The sequence below is a fragment of the Heloderma suspectum genome, chromosome 1 (genome assembly GCF_057233095.1).
Source record: "Heloderma suspectum isolate Gila_16-S chromosome 1, 16-S_ref, whole genome shotgun sequence".
Lineage (NCBI taxonomy): Eukaryota > Metazoa > Chordata > Lepidosauria > Squamata > Helodermatidae > Heloderma > Heloderma suspectum.
In genome coordinates, this window is record NC_139458.1 from 251,120,750 (window position 1) to 251,142,273 (window position 21,524).

A 21,524-nucleotide genomic window follows, 5' to 3' on the forward strand; every position below is an offset into this window, starting at 1 on the left:
TTTTGATCAAGTCACCTCCCTTGTAGACCGTGGGAATGCTGTAGACATCATATACCTCGACTTCAGCAAAGCTTTCGACAAAGTGCCCCATGATATCCTGATGAGCAAACTAGCTCGAAGTGGGCTAGATGAAACAACGATCCAGTGGATCCACAGTTGGCTACAGAATCGGACTCAAAGAGTGCTTATCAATGGGACCTTCTCAAGCTGGGGAGAGGTAACGAGTGGGGTACCGCAGGGCTCAGTCCTGGGCCCAGTGCTCTTCAACATTTTTATTAATGACTTGGAGGAGGAGGTGCAGGGAATGCTGATCAAATTTGCAGATGACACAAAATTGGGAGGGATAGCTAATACTTTGGAAGACAGAAACAAAATTCAAAGTGATCTGGATAGACTGGAGTGCTGGGCAGAAAACAACAGAATGGCATTTAATAGGGACAAATGCCAAGTTCTGCACCTAGGAAAAAGAAACCAAATGCACAGTTACAAGATGGGGGATACGTGGCTCAACCACACTACGAGCGAGAAGGATCTTGGAATTGTCGTCGATCACAAGCTGAATATGAGCCAACAATGTGATGTGGCTGCAAAAAAGGCAAATGCTATTTTGGGCTGCATTCATAGAAGCATCGCTTCCAAATCCCGGGAAGTACTAGTTCCCCTCTACTCAGCACTGGTTAGGCCTCATCTGGAGTACTGTGTCCAGTTCTGGGCACCACACTTTAAGAAGGATGCAGACAAGCTGGAGAGGGTTCAAAGGAGGGCAACAAAGATGATCAGGGGACTGGAAACAAAGCCCTATGAAGAGAGACTGAAAGAACTGGGCATGTTTAGCCTTGAGAAGAGAAGACTGAGGGGAGATATGATAGCGCTCTTCAAGTACTTGAAAGGTTGTCACAGAGAAGAAGGCCAGGATCTCTTCTTGATCATCCCAGAGTGCAGGACACGGAATAATGGGCTCAAGTTACAGGAAGCCAGATTCCGACTGAACATCAGGAAAAACTTCCTGAGTGTCAGAGCAATACGGCAATGGAACCAATTACCTGGGGAGGTGGTGGGCTCTCCCACACTGGAGGCCTTCAAGACGAGGCTGGACAGCCATTTGTCAGGGATGCTCTGACTTGGATTCCTGCATTGAGCAGGGGGTTGGACTCGATGGCCTTGTAGGCCCCTTCCAACCCTACTATTCTATGATTCTATGATTCTATGAACCTCTGCCCCACTCCCAGGTCCCTTGCAGACTGAAACAGGTTTTCCTCTAAAATTGCCCTGTATATGGCTCCATTCATCTTGCCCTCAGCTGTGTTTCCACCAGCAATTTACTCCAACCTGGCTGTGTGGTGAGGTCTCTGTGTTTCTATGATGTCGTGGCCATTCAGCACCAGCTCCACATTTTTTCACGGAAAAAACGCTTCTTCTGAGACTGGTTATAGTCCGACTTTTCCAGCTTTCTTCAGCTCCGTTGCTGACCTGTTTCCACAACCTCACTGGGTTCGGTATCATAGTCCTGCCCATGGGGCATGTAGCCCAGCCTTTATCGGTGTGTCGCTCACCTGCCCGTGACCTCAGTGACCCAACCCCTTACCTCTCTTTTTCCTGGAATTTCCACCACCATTTTGGAGCTGGATAACCATACAAAGTTCCCAGCCATGGTGTTGCCAGGGAAATCATGAGAGCTGCAAAGACGGCTTCACGGAGAGTCTTTAAGGCGCAATTTTGCTCTACAGACAACTTTGTTTATAAGCTTTTCATTGAAGTGAAGTTGCACTTTAAGTCCCCCATTTTAGCAAAATCACCAAGGGTTTAAAAGGGCCAGAATGCTTCATACAGGACATTGCTCCACTTCGGGGGGGGGGGAGGACTTAAAAGGAGTGGAATGCTTTTCTGGTCCTTTGTTAAAGCGAAATTGCACTTTAAGTTCCCCTTTTTAGCAGAATAACCAAGGGTTTAAAAGGGGGAGAATGCTGTTCCACTTAAGGGGAAAAAAGGGGATTTTGGTCCTTTGTTAAAGCAAAATTGCACTTTAAAGCTCACCTTAAAGGGAAAAATAAGGGCTCGGAAGGTGGGGAGGAGACTGGCCAGAGCGAGAAACTGGAGCAGAGCAGAGGAGGTGAGGGAGGGGGGAATCAGCAAGAGGAGGAGATGGGAACATTGATGAGATAATCAGACCCAACACAGACTCCATCCAGCCATCAAGAAAATAATTCAATTAGAGCTCCGTGGAAACAGCACAGAGCCCCAGGCTACAGAGATGATAAGCCAGGTCTTTAAGGACTGTGGAAACAGGAAAAGGAGAAGATGCAGTTGGGGAAAAATCACAACAAAGTTGCAAAGTGAAGCTGATAGCATGGAAACATGCCCCATTTTCCCAGTCCCTGCTAGTGCAAAGTATCCCCACAACATGATGGGGATACCACCATGCCCCCACCATGCTTCACCCTGGGGATGGTGTTCTCAGGGCGATGAGCACTGTTGGCTTTGCACCGCACATAGTGTTTTGTGGTAAGGCCCAAAATTCAATGTTGGTCTCATCAGACCAGAGAACCCTTTCCCACATGTTTGTCGTGTCTCCCACATGCCTTATGGCAAAATCCAAATGGGATTTCATATGGGTTTGTTTCAGCAATGGCTTTCTTCTTGCCATTCTTCCATAAAGCCCAACTTTGTGGAGTATTGGGGTGATAGTTGTCCCATGGACAGTTTCTCCCATCTCAGCTGTGGATCTCTCCAGCTCCTTCAGAGTTACCATTGGCCTCTTGGTTGCTTCTCTGACTGATGCCCTCCTTACTGGTCACTGAGTTTTGGTGGATGGCCTTCTTTAGGCAGAGTCGCGGTTGTGCCATATTCTTTCCATTTTGTAATAATGGATTTAACAGTGCTCTGGGGGATGTTCATAGTTTTCTTGGGCGGGGGGGGGGGGGTTATAACCCAACCCTGATTGATGCTTCTCCAGAACTTTATCCTGGACTTGTTTTGATAGCTCCTTAGTCTTCGTGATGCCGTTTGTTTAGATATGCTCTCAAACAAACTCTGGGGCCTTCCAGAAACAGGTATATTTAATCTGAGATCATGTGGCACTTCAACTGCACACAGGTGGACTCTGTTCAACCAATTATGTGACTTCTGAAGGCAGTTGGTTGCACCAGAGCTTATGAGCTTATGAATACTTATGCAATCCAGCCTTTTCAGTTTTTTATTTGCAAATCATTTTGTAAAATGTGTTGATTTTTCCCCACTTCGATATTATGGACTATTTTGTATAGATCAGTGACAAGAAATCCTAATTAAATCTATTTTAATTGCAGGTTGTAACACAACAAAATGTGGAAAAGTCAAAGGGGGTGAATAGTCATGCAAGGCACTGTAGGTGGTTATTAATGTTAATTTGGCCCTGTTTAACTTTAGAATCTATACCAATTGGGTTCTAGACAACCCGGTGGATAACCAAGCTAGGTCCAAACAGGCAAACATTACCACTGAATAAAAAGTAAACTAAAATCCATTAAATGCTTTGTTTAAGAAAATTACAAATAATTAAGAAAAGATAGCATGGTGGTCACTTGAGCGTGTGATTACATTATAGGCAATGAAACAGAATGTAACATAAAACTAGTTAGGCAAGAAATAAATGTTAACCATTGTGAAATCTGTTTCTCTTTTAGTTTGTCATCAAAGTCACAACTGCCAAACCACAAGATCACTTCTTCCAAGCATCGCATCTTGAAGAGAGAGATGCCTGGGTGAAAGACATCAAGAAGGCCATCAACTGCATTTTGGGAGGTCAAAGGTTTTCCAGGAAATCTACCAGGAAGTCTATCAAACTTCCTTCAACAATCAATCTGAGGTTTGTTAAAAGTTCACTTTAGTTAATTCCAGAAAGAGTAGAGAATTTGTGTGCCAAAATCCATCCTGTTGTTAAGCGTGCTCCTGAACACCCCAAAACTGACTTCTTCAGAGTAACACTGAATAGGCTAGAGGCAGCATTCTCTTGCTCACGTAGGGGATGATTACATATGGCACATATACAATAGCCCTGATGCTGTTTTGTTACTGTTGTTTTTCCTTTATTAAAAGCACATTTGGAAGATGGACATTTGAAGTGGAGAGAAGGTGGCCAACAACGCTATCTGGTTTTTCTTTCTTTCCATTACACATTTCTCCATCACTCCGAAGCTCCCAGGCTGCCTGTGCTTCCTGATCTGAAAAAGCCCCATTGGAGGAGTTCTCATGATGGCTTCCTCTGGGCTTTCACTGACATACTGAAGCTGCGGAGACAGCAGACTGCCAGAGATATGATTGTACAGGTCACTCACACCCAGCCCTCATAACTAAGCACAAGAACCCCGCACCACACCCATGAGAAATTCAACAACATTTTACTCTCCTTTGAAATTGTTTTTGAAAGCAATTTTTTTCTATCAAACTGAATGAGAATGGTTGAAAAATGCAGAAACAATTTCTGGCACAACACTTCTCTTGACTGTGCTGAATGGACTATTTCCCCCCTTTATTTTAGTTGCTGCCTTGGGCTCTTTAGCAAAGCCAGGTATCAGTTGTATTAAAAAAAAAAAAAAAAAAGGAGGAGGAGGAGGAGGAGGCTGGCCACCAGAAGAGACATGAGATTTTCCATGTCACTGCTAAGTTGTCAAGTGTGACTGGTGCTTGCCCAGGCTTGAATTATGCAACCTGAAATATGGCTTGAATAGCAGTTTGGGCCTGTGGTGATGCAAACCAAAAGCCACTTCACAACACATTGAACTCTGTGCCCTTCTCTCTGAACCATAGGCTTACCATCCAAATGTGACTGAGTTAGATTTAAGGAGGTGCCTTCTACTGAGTCAGACTAATGTCCCACTTAGGACAGCATCATCTTACAATGCCTGGCAGCAGCTCCCCACAATATCAGACAAAGTCCACTCCCTTTCCTACTATCTAATATTTGTTAAGTGGCATTTGCAAGGATGTAATATTACATACAAAACATAGTTGCACTGCTGAGATATCTAGAATCAGTAGTCTCTTCACCTTAAAGCAGCCATCTTGGATTATACCATGTTGCCCCTGCACGATGCATGCTTGCTGGTTCATTCTTCTGAATATAAACTCTCCGCAGAACATGTGACTGAGATATCTGGTGCTATAATCAGTAGGCCTTTAAGCAAAGAAGACGGTAGAACTTTGATGTATTTGCAAAAGGACATTAGGCCCTTGAAAGCCTTGTGTAGGGCAGAGGGAAGACTGACTATATTCCAGTTCAACTTACTTTCCTAATTATTCTTCATTCTTTTTTCTGCGCAGTACTTTGTACCTCTCAATGAAAGACCCTGACAAAGGGATACGGGAAATGAAGTTGGAAAAAGACAAGAAAATTTTCAATCACTGCTTTACAGGTAGAGAGCTCTTCCCCCCACCCTTCCGCACTTTTTAAAAACATTCATCTGAGTAGAGCAGACACTAGAAAATGGAGTCACAATCTGACTGTCACTCAGGGAAGCACTTAGATGGTCTGTGGGACTTGACCAGGGTCTATCTTGAAGTATGAGATGAAAAATTGGATGCCCGTTTCAGTTGTTGCTACAAAAATAGTTAAAACATGCCAGATTCTAAGAAGCTTTAAAAAATATCTTACACATATCAAACAGGATGTAGATATAGATGAGTAATCATGAAAAATATGACTAGAGAGAGGAAACCTGACCTTTATGCTTGGAAATAGAACAGCATGACAGAAAGGAATAATATGAAGTAGGGCTGTGCATGGACCCCCCACCCCCCAACCTGCTTTGGAGGCTAATTCAGAGCTTCTGATTTGGCCCCGATCTGCTTTGGACCAATTCGGGCCTGGGGGGTGTCTCCACGAACGACTTATTCCAAGCTGGCTGCGTTTGGACATCGTTAGGGATACATGATGTTGTGACTGTCTTACAGCCACTTCAGAGTTTCGCACCGAAGAATCGGTTCTTCTGAGATGACTTTTAGTCCGATTGTTTCCCTTAATTCGGCTCATCTGCGCTTCTGTTGTGGTGTGCACCACCCTCCACATTTATTCTGGCATGATAGCCCTGCCCAAGAGTGTGTCTTTCACCTCACTGACCCCAGTCAAGGGGTGTTACCCGAATGTTTTCCCCGCCCATGTTTCCCCGCTGTTTCCGCCATTTCAGGGCTGGCCGTCAGAGTTCTGTGTTACCTCATGGCATTTACTTCACCTTGCCTACCACTAATCTCTGGTAGCATCCCTGCAAAGTATAGGTGTGCTCCAGGCAGCCTCTAACTTATTTTAAAAAATTAAAGTGTTAATCCAAAATAGTGCTTTTGTTGGCAGTACGTACACCTCCCCCCATCTCACTATCTCAGTATGCCACTATTGCATTTGTCCAGCAATACCTATACCCCCTATCTCACTACTTCACTATGCCACTATTCAGAGGCATAACTATTGCTGGACAAATGTGTAATAGTCCCCTAGTGACATTGAAAACCCCTTTGTAGGTGTGATTTTTTTTAACTTCTTCCTTTCTGGATGGGTGATTTATTTCATGTCTCTGTACTTCCATCACACATTTGCTCTATCACTCTATAGAGTGCTAAAGTGCTCTAAAGTGCTCTATCACCCTATCACGCAATTGCATGATAGAGCAAATGTGTGATAGAGGCATAGAGACATGAAAGAAATCACCCATCCAGAAAGAAAGGTTAAAAAAAATCCCACCTACAAAGGGATTTTTATTGTCACTAGGTCACTATCACACATTCGTCTAGCAAGAGCTATGCCCCCATCTCTCACTGTGTCACTATCGCACATTAGCGCTATCGCACAATAGTGACAAAGTGAGATAGTGGTTTTAGAGGGGGAGAAAAAAAAACAATTGGCAGAATTGGGCATAGTTTGGGGAAGGGGTCTCCTCAGAAGTAACTCCCATAGTGGTCAATGACACTAAGTTTCCATCCATCACTTAACGGGAGTATCAGGGGAAAGAAAAAGGAGAGCCTAGATGAGGGGGAGGCTTTCTCATTGGCTGAGCAGCTCCTGCCAGTCTGATGACATTTACTCCAATCCCCTCACCCCACCCAGAAGTATGTTCTGTGAGGTGACTTATACTGAAGGGGTGGCACTTCACTTGCTTGTGGAGCTGTGCGCAGACCAAAGCACACCAAAGTCGATTCCTTGAAAAAATCCAGGTAAACCTCCCTTTGCTGCTCCCTTCATTTTTGTGGAGACAGGGTCCTGATCTGACCTGCTTCATATTCCAGATCCAAAGCAAATTTGGAATTATTCAGATTTTACATTTTCCCATTGATTTGCATTGGGAAACAGAAATGGACGTAACCTTTTTAGTTTTTATGAAAAATGCATGAAATTTGGAGACCTGGCAGACCCTATGGAGGCTATTGAACCTGCCAAATTTCAGGCAGATAGGTCCAGTGGCTTTTGTGCTAGCCGCAGGTAAATTTTCCTTTTTTAAGAAAATCTGTCAATTTAAAGAGGTTGTCAGGCCTGGCTTAAATGAAGTCCAGACATGTGCATCATGAGTCTGATCTTTCCAAAATGAAATTGCAAGTTGTATACGGCTCAGTTTAGCAGAGAGCCAGCCACTTCCATTTGCTTAATTATTGGCAATCCGTAGTGCTTCATTTCATGCTTGTCTGCTGATACACCTGGTTCATTTCTTTGCCACCAGGGTGCTGTGTGATTGATTGGCTGTTGTCAAACAGCTCGATCCAAAATCGCCAAGAGGGTCTAATGCTGGCATCTGCCCTGTTGAATGAAGGTTATTTTCAGGCTGCTGGGGATGTACCCAAGAGTGCAGCTGAAGGCCTGTCAGAAACTTCCTTCCTGGACCACGAGGATGCCTATTATTACTTCGTAAGTGCTGAGGCAAGGGGCCTCCTTACAAGATCACTAGAACATTATCTAGAGAGTATAATTTTCTGACTGGCTGCAGGACTAAGGTCCGATTGAATGCAATGTTATCCATGCTGCTGCTGCTGGTGGTTTCTTTCTTTCTTTCTTTCTTTCTTTCTTTCTTTCTTTCTTTCTTTCTTTCTTTCTTTCACCTCTGTGTTTATTCGTGTGAGTGTTGGAATATATATCCATGTATCTTTCCAGGGACCACACACGTGGAGTCTCCGTTGATGTTTTCCTCAGGGGGCTTACTCAACTTTGCCCAATAGAGGTTAATCACCCTCCACCCTTGTCATAGGTGAGGTCTGAGCTGAAGGATGGCATTACTGAGAGCCAGTGAGGTGTACTGGGACTCACTGGGACTGAGGAGATCAGGGCTCAAGCCCCCACTCAGCCACGAAGCTCACTGGGTGACTCTGGGCCAGTCACTGACTCTCAGCCTCACCTACTTCACAGAGTTGTTGTGAAGATAAAATGGAGAGGAGGGGGAGGATCATGTTCACCTCCTTGGAGGAAAGGCAGGATATAAATGAAACAAACAAACTAACAAAAATATTTGAGGCAGATTTCTCAAAAAATGGACACTCCTAAATTTCATTGCTTCCCTAAATTGCATCCTCATGATTTGGCTCGTATTACCTTCATATAACGGTTAAACGAGAGTTCTTTCTCATATCTCAAAATGAAGATTCACCCGGTATGGGTCTCCTCTTGCACCATGGTGCTGCCTCAGCTATGCATAAAACAAGGACAATCTTTTACTTTGAGATTGGCTTTGAGTTTGTTGCAGCTTTATTTTTTTATTTTTTTCCTCCACAATTTATCTCTTGGCTAGACACTTGGCTGATGACCTAGGATGATTTAGTTACCCCTCTGAATTAATCTGTGTCTTAAGCTGCAACCGTGGGCTTCTTAAGGACTAAGTGCCATTGTACAGTGGGACTTACATCTTCCTCAGTAAACATCCATAGGATTTTGCCCTTAATTAATTAATTAACCCATTCTCTTTATAACCCCACTTCCCAGCCTTTATTTTATTGTAAACCACATCCATGCCCCCTTCTGAAGACGCATGATTCAGTATTCCAGTGCAGTAACCCCAGGAAGAGGGCAAGCCAGTTGTCTAGACAAGCTAACTGCTACTGAGTCACCCTATCAGCTTCACTTTGTTTGCAACTTTGTTGCAATGTGTCCCCAATCACATCTTCTCCTTTTCCAGTTTCCACAGTGCTTTAAAGTCCTGGCTTGTCATCGCTGTAGCATGGGGCCCTGTGCTGTTTCCACTGAGCTCTAATGGAATTATTTTCTTAATGGCTTGATGGAGTCTGAGTGGAGTCTGGGTTGGGGCTGATTACCTCATCAGTGTTCCCGCCTCCTCGGCCATGTTTCCAGGACAACTGAAGGAGAAGCTAATGGAGAAGTACCGGATTTTTAAAAAGGAATCAGCTTTGCTGTGAAGAGAGGCTTCCCCCCTCTCCCCACTTTCTCCTTTTCCCTGAAAGTCCAGATGCACCTGCATTTCAGGAGCAAGCCTCATTGAGCACAATGGGAGTTACTTCCGAGTAGACACACATATGCTTGTGCTGGGAAAGAGGTGGTGGTGGTGGGGAGAACACAAAGAGGGAGACTAGCCCCCATTTTAACCCAGAGGACCTCACTGACCACAATGGGAGTTACTTCTGACGAGACAGTAATGGGTTTGTTGTGGGAAAGAGACTGAAACCAGCCCCCATTTTAACGCACAGGAACTCTATATGGAAGCTGTGAATAAGTTACATCTTAAGGTAATGGAGATCATGCTTAATCGCATTTAAGGAACTGGGCTTAAAAGTGTGCCATTTCAATTGAGGGGGAATCTCTGTAAGTTCTGATGTAGGCATTCAAAGGCAAGCCTCGTTCAGCACAATGGGAGTTACTTCTGAGGAGACACTAATGGGTTTGTTGTGGGAAAGAGAGTAGTACACACAAAGATGGAATCCAGCCCCCACTGTAACCCACAGGATAGCTATAACGAAGCTGCAAAGTACTTTCTTCCTAAGGCAATAAATTGGAGCCTCGCTTAGTCGCTTAAACGCATTTGAGGAATTGGGCTTTAATGTGTGCCATTTCAATTGAGGGGGAATCTCAGCCTCATCCACTGCAATGGGAGTTACTTCTGAGGAGACACTAATCGGTTGTTGTGGGAAAGAGACCGAAACCAGCCCCCATTTTAACACACAGGATCTCTGTATGGAAGCTGTGAAGGAGTTATGTCCTAAGGCAATGGAACGAAGCCTCGAGATTGTGCTTAATCACATTTAAGGAATTGGGCTTTGATATGTACTGTGTCAATTGAGGGGCTTCTCTGTCATTTCGGTGGTCATTGAGAGGGCAAGCCTCAGTCAGCACAATGGGAGAAAACACCCCTTGACTGGGGTCATGGGCTGTGTTCTAGTGCTTATTTTCAGTGATGTTTTAAAAGTTGGTCCCTTGGCATCCTGCTCCAAAATTGCGATGAAACTTCCGGAAAACAGGGAGGGAAAGGGTTGGGTCACTGAGGTCAGAGCGACACACCCACAAAGGCTGGGCTACACGGCCCATGGGCAGGACTATGATACCAGACCCAGTGTGATTGTGGAAACAGGTCAGTAATGGAGCCGCCATAAGCGGGAAAAGTTGGACTATAAGCAGTCTCAGAGAAAGCAGTTTTTCAGCGATAAAATGCGAGGCTGGTGCTAAATGGCCACAATGTCATGGAAACACAGAGACCTCACCGCACAGCCAGGTTGGAGTAAATTGCTGGTGGAAACACAGCCACTGCAATGTAGAGCTGGTCTCAATTCAAAGGAAAATGTATTGTGTTAACCTGCAAATGTATTCTGCTTGCAGTTTGGGTTTTTAAAAATGTTTCTTTTTTCTTTTTGGCTGTAAATGGTTAACCACACTTATGAGTTCAATCCCCTTACACAGGCCTTCTGGAAAATGCAATCTATAAAACCAGAGCTCAGACCTCGGTGCATCCGTTATATATGCATATTTGCCTCAGACAAGTGTGTTTTTAAGAACCAAACCAGCTGTATGTTTGCTGACCAGGTGCTCACCGCTTTGGCTATGAAATAGGGTGGAGGCCTACTTTTATTACTAAATTGAGTATCGGGGAATAGGAGTGAAACTTGCCGCCCCCCACATTCCTTCCCATGCTCCACTCTTGAAGACCTTTTCTTCCAGCCAGCTCTCTTCTGGTATCAGAGCTGTGTGCAGAGGCGGGGGGGGGGGGGGTTATTCCCATGCCCTGTATACATCCAGTGATAAAAGTGGGACCCTCTCTTCTCAACTTTATGACCAAGTCAGTGAGCACACCGTTATCAAACACATGCATGTCTGATTTGGCCCTGTTGTTCTGCATGCATTAGCTACAGTAGGGGGTCCCCAACTTTTGGGGGTCAGTGGGTGCATTTGGAATGTTGAGAGAGTATCATGGCTGCTCTTACAAAATGGCTGCCAGGGAGGCTTGCCCATTCATAAAATGGCTGCCACAGTAGATATGGCCAGTGATAAAACACTCATTTTTCAGAAGACAAACAAGCGAGACTAAAAGAAAAATGACTTGCCCAATAACCTAAACACAAGGCAGAGGTGGGGTCTGAGCTCCAAAACACAAAACTACTCTTTTGAGCCCAAATAAGGAGATGCAAGAGGGTAGCACTTTGCTTTCCAGCATATATGCCATCCTCCCGGTTAAAAACAAAATTAATTTTAAAACACCTTAAGAAGTAAAATAAACATCAGGAGGGGCAGGGAGCCTGGCGGGTGCCAAGAGAAGTGTCCATGTTCGGGATCCCAGAGCTAGACTACCAAGTACACCTGCAAACACTGTATATTATGTGGGATTGTTCCTGACAAAATCCCATATAATATAGAAACCTGCCTGGAGATTCTAAAACTGGCTGGCAACTTTTCTTTTCTTTTTTTTAACATGGGCCATATTTTGTTGCTATGCACTGTAACTTTCTCCTTCATAGAATGGAGATACAGACAAAGCACTCTTTTTTTTTTTAATGCCGCCCCTCCAATGCGAACAGCAACAGAAGCTTTGACAGAGCCCTTCCCTTCCCATATAATGTATCACTGCTGCTCGCTCCCATTTCCTCTGTCCTGGCATGCAAGGGGAAACACCATAACAAGGCAAGAACTCAGCCATAGCTTGTGCAGTTCTGGTTCACACTGGTAATTAGCTCTTTGCCAGGAAGGAAAAAGCAGCCATGGTGCATAAGGACCATGTTGGTGTCTCCAATTCAAGTAGACGAAAGTGGCTCAGATGTATAATAAAGTGGGGCCATGGGAAATGGGTTTATGCAGGGATGGGGGGAGGTAGATGGAGCTCAAAGGCTGTCAGTTACTTATCCCTCCTCTACAACAAAGAAGAAGAAGACTTTTGAAGATCTGGAAAGACCAGCAGATGGGTGGTCAGAGAGCTAAACTACATGTGCATCATGCAGGTGATCCTAACTTTTTGTTTTACTTTAGTGTGAGGGTGCACGGTCCCAGTCCATATTGAGATCACTGTGTATGGGTAGGGAGGTTAAACCTTTCCAAAGAGAGGTGTTTTCTCTCTTAAATGTGCCCCCCCACCCCCCATCGCAGGAGCTAAGGAAAGAAAAAAGCCTCCATTGGCACCAGTCTAGAATAACCAGCTGAATTCTTTCAGAAGACATTTAGTAACAGGGCTTCTTCCATGTCTTAACCCAGGCAGACAGTGGATTCTTCTGTGAAGGAAATTCCAGTGATGATGATGGAGTCTTCAAGGAAGAGTTCAGAGGCACAGTGGTCAAACAGGGGTGTCTACTGAAACAGGTCAGTAGTATACCCCATTTGTTGTGATGGCACAGAAAGGAACTCCATGCAATAAAAAAAAAAAAATAACCAATCTAAAATCTTCTCAGGCCGAACCTTCCTTGACTTTTCTAGCTGCATTCTGTGTATCAGACTGTGTTGCTAGATGGCAAGCAACTGCTAGTGGTTACACAGTGCAGTGAAGTAATAGTAAATTTTGAAGTGCAGGTAGTCCTCATGACATTTCTCATAGACATGCTCCCAAGGACAGTCCAAAAATTCAGGCAGCTGTGTTGATTCATATCAACAAAACCAGTTCTAGCAATTTTTGTCTCCCCCAGGAGCAGGTCTTTTATAAAGCGAATGGGTCCTAATTGTCCATTCAACATCATGGCACCTCAAAATACTTTGCTTCATAACAGGGATAGCTCACAACAATCTGTTCTTGCTGGGAGAATCCAGTTTCCCCATAGCTACTGTGAGGATTGCAACTAAGCTCAGAGGGAACAGGGAAGCCGGGGGTGGGGGGAGATGACATCCTTGTCTCTGCTCATAAAAAAGTCCTGGAGCTTCAATCCTTGGCTCCACTACACCATTGTCACAGTGGCTCCTGAAAAATATTGGAATAAATTTGCCCAACCCAGTCTCCACCCTCTACTGTGTCTGTCTCTGGAGGATGTGTACAGCACTAAAACTGAGCAGGGGGTGGGGGGAAAGCCTTAGTGGGAAGGCAAAAGCATGCACCAGCATGTACAGCCAGAAAGATAGAGTAAATAGGCATGTTGGGCTTGGATGTGAGAAGTCCAGATTCAAATACCTACACATTCTTTGGGGAGGTCCTTGAAGCTGTATGTGTCCATGTGAAGGATATATTGTAACCTGCCCTGGAGATGGTATTAGACAGAAAACTAAAAGAGGGCAGGAATATCCAAAGGCTGTATCTTTCTGTGTAATGAATTAAGGCATATCTCATCTAGTGGATGGGTGAAGTATGACATCTTTCAGATGTCCGTGGTACTGTGTCAATAGATTCAGTATTGCACGATTCAACAGAATGGCAACACTGGCATCACATACAGGGCATATGATGTGTTTAAAGCATGTGACTCACTGAGATTCCCACTTGCCTTGGGCCATCCTAGCACGTAAGTGACAATGCTCAGAAGAAGCGATGTATACTAAACCTAGTGTAGAATTTTGCTAATCAACTTCTTAAAAAATAAACCTTTGCAAATCGCCCAAAGAGCCTCGGCTATGGTGCTGTATAGAAATGTAATAAATAGGTAAATAAAATCAATTTTGAGGCATCAGTTCAGGAAAGTTGAACAATTGTTGCTGCATATTTTTGTGGGGTGGTTTTAGGTACCACAACTCTTAATAAACACAGAATATAGTTTTCTGCACATCTTGGTTTATAAAGTATAAAATTGACTTTAACTTTCCCTAGCAATAGTATTTGCAAAAGTATTTGCATTCTCAAACAATAATACTGAAGGGCTCGTGGCGTTTATAGGCTACACAAATAGTTGCTAGCTTCTCCTGCCCTTGTCTTAATCTCATGACCAACCCAGATGTGGCATTGGATATGCATGAATGATAGCACCAGGCCCAGCTCCAGTTTTTTTTTTTGGGGGGGGGCTGGGCAGGCTGCTATCAGTGCACCCCAGCACCAGCCTTCACCCTCCCCCCCCACACACAGTTCCTGTGGGCTTCCTCCCTCCGACGGCACTGCAATGGGCTGGCAAGCACCCACTGCCGCTGAGTAAGCTCGCCAGTATGAGGGAAGGAGGTGGAGCAGGCGCAACCTTCCCCCTCTCCTTCAGACAGTGGCAGCATTGTAATGGGCTGGGAGCTGAGCAACCACTCCTTGCCACTTGGCATGACCAAGCGTATGTGTGAAGGGGACAGGCAGACCCTGCCAGGGCATGTGAACCCCAGCAAATGCCCCACTATGCCGGGTGCTGACACTAGGCCTGGTCAGCGCCTTCAGGAGTGTAAGTGGCATAGGAACCAAACTGTGCAGGAAATTGTCTTCTAGATTCTAGAAGACAAATTCCTGCACAGTTCTAGAATCTAGAAGATTTACATTGACATGTGCTTAAGAATGCCCTGTAGTTTTACATTTATTCTTCCATCTTTTAATAATTTCAAGAGACACTGGGGTTTATAGAGAACTAAGCCTGAAAACAAAAAAGGGCACCATAAAAAGGTGTCGCAGGGTTCCTGGGAAACAGTTCTGGGATGTGACACAGCACCGCTTAGAGAACATTTTGGTGTAATAAATGCTTTTATTATAATTTGTTTGAGGTTGAATAAAATATTGCCCAGACCATCATGATTTTTTTCCCCCTTTTTCAAGAAGGAATTCATAGCCTTTTAAAAATGCAAATCTATGGGCAATGGCTTATAGTGGTCAATTGCAGCCACCCTGGGAAGTATATTGAAATAAAATATTTCATATTTCAAAATATTTCAAAATACTTTATATAAAATATAAAATAAAAATATAAAAGATTGCCTAGACCATCATGAGGTTTTTTTTTCCTTTTTCAAGAAGGAATCCATAGCCTTTAAAAAATGCAAATCTATGGGCAATGGCTTATAGAGGTGAATTGCAGCCACCCTGGGAAGTTTATTGAAGGGTGTCATATAAATCCCTCCAATAAATAAAATCAACGAATTGGTAGGGCCTTGACTGTGTTGAGGCAGCAAATGCAGTCCAGGGGTACAGTCTGGCTCCAGTAAAGCCAATGGAAGCGATGCTATTGAATTAACTGGGATGGAGATAACATAACAGTCTTGCTCGTCTGTGACAGTACAGCTCCGTTGTATTTTTACATTCATTCCTGCAAAGCAGAACATTCAAGGCATTCATTCATTCATTCATTCACTGCATTTGTTTAGGGGCACCGGAGGAAAAACTGGAAAGTACGAAAGTTTGTGCTGAGAGAGGACCCTGCCTATATGCACTACTATGATCCTGCTGGGGTAAGCCCATCTGCCAGTCGTTTTGGTGGGGGATGCTCTGAGGGTCATTTGGAAATGAAAGCACCTTCCAAAGAATGTATGAATGACATGTTTGTTAGTGTGAACTGTGTTTTGTTCTTGGCACCCAACCTCTTGAAAAGAAGCGTCTTTAAGACTGTACATTCAGGTTCACTTTACCAATTCAGTACTGGAGACATCTTTTCACAACAGTGAAGGTGGCATGGCAGAGGTCTCATTGTAGCATTCACAGCCATCCCACTATTGCCTCTGTTCACAGGTTTTGCAAGTTTTGTAGTGCTTCAAATGCCCAAACAACCTGTTCAGCCAGAGATGGCAGCAGGATAAAAATAGAAGCATGTACACCATGGGCAGGGCTGGCCCAATATAATTTGGAGGTGCACCGTCTCTGAACACGGTCCAAGGACGTTCCAGTTAGCTGTAGTTACAGACAATAGTCACCAGGCCTATCTTCCATGGTTTTGTCTAATCCTTTTTAAAAATGCCATCTGAAGTAGTGACCAGGGGCAGTCTACTGCTTTGGGCAGGCTGGGGATAGCCTCCCCTACTGCTGCCCCCAGTACTTCCTTACACAGAGAGAAGACCAAGGATTGTCACATGGCTGTGCACATTTTGAGACTAAATCCAGTCTGTCTGGCACAGTCCTGTTGGTGGATCATGCATGAGCAGTGGCTTCATCTTTGATGTGTGGTGTGCATGTGTGCTGTGCCTGCTCCAAGGCTGTACACATGAGCAGAAGGCAGCAGCAGACACAGGCAGGGCTGGGGATGATGGCAGTTTTAGTCCAACACATCTGGAGGCCCCCAGGTAGGGGAAGACTGTTGTGGAGTGTGTGTATTTAGAATGGACCTATTTCAGGGAGTGCTTTGACAATGAGTTTCAGTACTTTAATGGAGTGTGTCCCCTCCCTTGTGTCCTGTCCTGTTGTGTTAGCAGAGCTTTTATTCTATCTGTCCTGTCACTACTGCCAATGCATTTATACACTGAGTTCTAATATCATGTGTCAGAGGAAAAAAATCTCTGTTCACTTTCTCCACGTAGTTCATAATTATTTATATAACCTTCGGTTAAACCTCCTCCCCCTTCCCTTTCTTCTAAATTAAAGAACCCCAAACTCTTCAGCTTTTCTTCACTGTTTTCCTCACAGCCTATGTCAACACACCCACACACACACACAGCTGACATCACTTTTCTTTCACTAGTTCTGGCTCAAAACTGAAATGGATTAAAAAATTCACTTTTCACCAAGATACAGATGGTGTCTGGAATTCTTTTCAGGGAGAAGAGCCGCTTGGAGCCATTCACTTGAGAGGTTGTGTGGTGACAGCAATTGAAGACACACCAGATGGTAAGCATTAAGCACGAGTGCATAGATTGTCACATTCTCAATGCATATTTATTCATCTGCAAGTATATATTCAAGGCTTGGAAGCAAATGGTCAAATACTCACTATTTTGTTGATGCCAGAACTGGGGTTCTCCATGCCATTATAACCAAGCCATCACACAGCGCCTGCTCAAGATATTTTGCTGCATGAGGTGAAGAAAATGATGCCCATCTCGACACCACACACAGAAAATGACTGGTCTGGCAGTTGAATCTTATTTCAACACTGGCAATGGGAGAGCATCCTCCACCACATCTCAGGGAAGCAGGCTAGTTTAGGGGGTGCAGGGCAGGTTGCATGGTACACTAGCTCTGTCCTCCAACAAAGGGGTACAGATGGGGCAGCTCTGGAGGTATGGCTGGTGAGGCTACCATCACTGCCCCTTCCCTTCTGAGCCTTCACTGCCTGAGGCAGCTGTCTCACTCTGCCTAATGGTAGGGCCAGCCCTGCTAAGGCACATAAACCAAATTAGCATCTCTCTCTCTCAATATGTCATCTTAAAAGCTTTTTTGCTCTGGACACTAAAGAGTTAATATGAATTGATGTCTGTTTTCAAAATAACTTGATAGAAGATATAAATATGTGGAAGCAGGTGACTGCAGCCTGAGGCTGGAGACAGTCCGCCCTCCACCTCCCTCAAGAGATTAAGGTAGATCCTATATTCACTTACCTGAAACTGAGTCCCATTGAACTCCAGTGGTGGCGTTGCACTAGCAGAAAGCACTTCTGCTTGTGCAAGGTAGGGCACAGCATATTTGCCTGTTATGCCTATACACTGTAATTCCCCATGCCCCCTGAAAAGCTGCTCCTGAGGGTAGGGGGAATGGAATATGGCACAGAAGGCTGCAGCAGATAGGGTGTCCCGTCTTCATAAGCAGAAGTCCTGCCAGACGAACCTAATCAAATCCTGCCAGATGAATCTGGCAGGATTTTTTGATCAAGTAACCTCCCTTGTGGACTGTGGGAATGCTGTGGACATAATATACCTCGACTTCAGCAAAGCTTTCGACATGATATCCTGATGAGCAAACTAGCTCAAAGTGGGCTAGATGAAACAATGATCTGGTGGATCCACAGTTGGCTACAGAATCGGACTCAAAGAGTGCTTATCAATGGGATCTTCTCAAACTGGGGAGAGGTAACCAGCGGGGTACCGCAGGGCTCAATCCTGGGCCCAGTGCTCTTCAACAACTTTATTAATGAATTGGAAGAGGAAGTGCAGGGAATACTGATCAGATTTGCAGATGACACAAAACTGGGCAGGATAGCTAAAACCTTGGAAGACAGAAACAAAATTTAAAGTGATCTTGATAGACTGGAGCACTGGGCAGAAAACAACAGAATGACATTTAATAGGGATAAATGCCAAGTTCTGCACCTAGGAGAAAGAAACCAAATGCACAATTACAAGATGGGGGATATGTGGCTCAACATCACTACAAGCGAGAAGGATCTTGGAATTGTTGTCGATCACAAGCTGAATATGAGCCAACAACGTAATGTGGCTGCAAAAGAGGCAAATGCTATTTTGGGCTGCATTAATAGAAGCATAGCTCCCAAATCCTGAGAAGTACTAGTTCCCCTCTACTCAGCACTGCTTAGGCCTCATCTGAAGTACTGTGTCCAGTTCTGGGCACCACATTTTAAGAAGGATGCAGACAAACTGGAGAGGGTTCAGAGGAGGGCAACAAAAATGATCAGGGGACTGGAAACAAAGCCTTATGAAGAGAGACTGAAAGAACTGGGCATGTTTAGCCTTGAGAAGAGAAGACTGAGGGGAGATATGATAGCGCTCTTCAAGTACTTGAAAGGTTGTCACAGAGAGGAAGGCCGGGATCTCTTCTCGATCATGCCAGAGTGCAGGACATGGCATAATGGGCTCAAGTTACAGGATGCCAGATTCCAGCTGAACATCAGGAAAAACGTCCTGACTGTTAGAGCAATATGACAATGGAACCAATTACCTAGGGAGGTGGTGGGCTCTCCCATGTTGGAGGCATTCAAGACGAGGCTGGACAGCCATCTGTCAGGGATGCTCTGACTTAGATTCCTGCATTGAGCAGGGGGTTGGACGCGATGGCCTTGTAGGCCCCTTCCAACCATACTTTTCTATGATTCTATAAGTGCTTTCCATTAGTGAAAAGCCTCTAACCTGACACCCTCCAGATGTGTTGGACTGCAGCTGCAATGCCATGCTGGCTGGGAATTATGGGAATTGCAGTCCAACACATCTGGAGGGTGTCAAGTTGGGCAAGGCTGCTGTACTGGATACAACCCAATGCAGTTTACTGCTAAGTAAACATGCATAGAATTGAACTGTTTAAAAGCGCTTGCTTTTTGCGGTGTATACATGAATCCTACTATCATCTCTTTTTTAAAGTTTGGGTGTTTTTTCAAAATCTGTTTGACCAGAGACAGACTTTGTACATCAAGGACAACAACCATTCGGTCACAACACATTTAACTTCCTTAAAGTATCTCCAGACATGATCGCCCATAAACACTGGGGAAAACACCAGGTTGCAGAAGGCTGGTGTAGATTATGGGTTGTATCTGATATCAGGCCTACTTATACTAGATCCATTGAAATTAATGGGACTTAAATTAAAGTAACGCTGGATACAATCCATTGTATACAACCCTATATGTGTGTGGATCGGGGCGGCCCAAGACATTTTGCTGCCTGAAGTGAAGAACAAGGTGGTGCCCCTCCCATTCCATGTATGAAAGCCAACTGGCCTGCCAGATGAATCTGTCTTCAACACTGACTATGGTACAGCATCCTCCACTGCACCTGAAGGCAGCAGGCTAACTTAGGGGTGCACAGCAGGCTGCATGGCACACAGATTTTTCCTCCAACACCTTGCAGCCACCTCCCAAGATCTGCCGCCTGAGGCAATTGCCTCACTCTGTCTAATGGTAGGGCCAGCCCTGGTGTGGATTTCTTAGGTGGAAATGGGAAGAGTTCCATCTGTGTTTGTAACCCTCATGTAAAAATGGAAGGAATTATTTATTTTGAGGCCAAAACACTGAAACAATCCTCCAGGTCCTTCATTCACTGTCTTCTTTCCCTCACAATTAGGCAAGAAAAATGAAGTTGAGGGGAACTTATTTGAAATCATTTCTGCAAATGAGGTCCACTACGTCCTGCAAGCAGCCACCTCTGCAGAACGCACAGAATGGATCAAGGCCATTCAAATTGTCTCCAGGACTGGAAAGTGAAGAAACATGGACTGTAGCACAGGGGTAGGCAACTTGTGGCCCTCCATATGGCTATGCTGGCTAGAGCTGATGGGAGTTGGAGTCCAGCAACATCTGGAGAGACATAGGTTGCCCACCCCTGCAGTAGCAAAGGAAAGTGTCTCTTGCTCAAAGGGATTTTTCACCCAGGCAGCTCTTTGTAACTTTGCTCATATACATGAATATAAGGGTGGTTGGACTTTTGAACTTTTTCATAGACAATATTTATCATGCTTGTCTCCCATTGGCTTTCTGTACCTGCCCATCATCTCAAATAGAACCATTTGGTATAATCAAAATGTTATGTAAAATTTTCTTATGTATTACTGCCATGTTATGGGGAGCTGCTCTGAGGCAGAAGCATGAATAAGTGTTATGCCAGCCTTATGATTTCTGCATAGGAGAGTAGTGAACGAATGTTTGGTTTGTAAACAGTGTTTTGCATCCATCACCCTGATCTTCAGCCACTCTGCATTTGTCTATACACATCCCCACCCAAGTAAACTGAGTTCTGTTTGTGCCAATAGGGATGTGCAGGTATCAGAGCCATTCCTAACATTATTATGGAAATACAGATTTTGGGGAAAAACAGACTTGCCTTTTCTGACTGTGTCTACTTTGTGATGAACCAATAGAAAACTAATGGTGATTAGTATGCATATGTGTTTTAAGGACACCTTGGACCAGTTCGCTTATCAAATTTGATTTATGTTTGCCATACAGTCAGGGATGTGATTGTTTGGGTAAACTCTAATGTTAAAGGCTTGCTTATACTGGGAGAGCCACAGTCATTTCATTGATTGTGGGCTCACTTTTTTAATCCACTGCATTCACGGCTATATAACTGCAGCTGTACCTGTATACACAATGGGTTCATGCTGAATTTATTCCATGCGGTCGTGTGCCTGAGAACACAGCCACATCATAAGAACATAAGAAGAGCCCTGATGGATCAGACCAAGGGTCCATCTAGTCCAGCATTCTGTTCATACAGTGGCCAACCAGCTGTTGACCAGGAACCCACAAGCAGAGAATGAGTGCAACAGCACCCTCCCACTCATGTTCCCCAGCAACTGGTTTACAAAGGCACACTGCCTCTGGTACTGGAGGTAGCACACAGCCCTCAAGCTTAGTAGCCATTGATAGCCATTTCCTCCAGTAATTTGTCTTATCCC

At 44.5% G+C, this 21,524-nt stretch overlaps 1 protein-coding gene across 1 annotated transcript in view; it reads left to right on the forward strand.

Moving 5' to 3' along the window:
• Positions 1-20,942, forward strand: part of PLEK (pleckstrin) — a 35,333-nt gene extending 14,391 nt beyond the window's left edge. The window contains exons 3-9 of the mRNA XM_084823893.1: positions 3,663-3,844; positions 5,299-5,390; positions 7,680-7,864; positions 12,632-12,736; positions 15,620-15,703; positions 17,000-17,069; positions 20,192-20,942. Coding sequence (XP_084680019.1) covers positions 3,663-3,844; positions 5,299-5,390; positions 7,680-7,864; positions 12,632-12,736; positions 15,620-15,703; positions 17,000-17,069; positions 20,192-20,331 — 858 coding nt within the window. The 3' untranslated portion in view covers positions 20,332-20,942. The remainder of the gene's footprint in view (positions 1-3,662; positions 3,845-5,298; positions 5,391-7,679; positions 7,865-12,631; positions 12,737-15,619; positions 15,704-16,999; positions 17,070-20,191) is intronic.
• Positions 20,943-21,524: the final 582 nt, after the last annotated feature.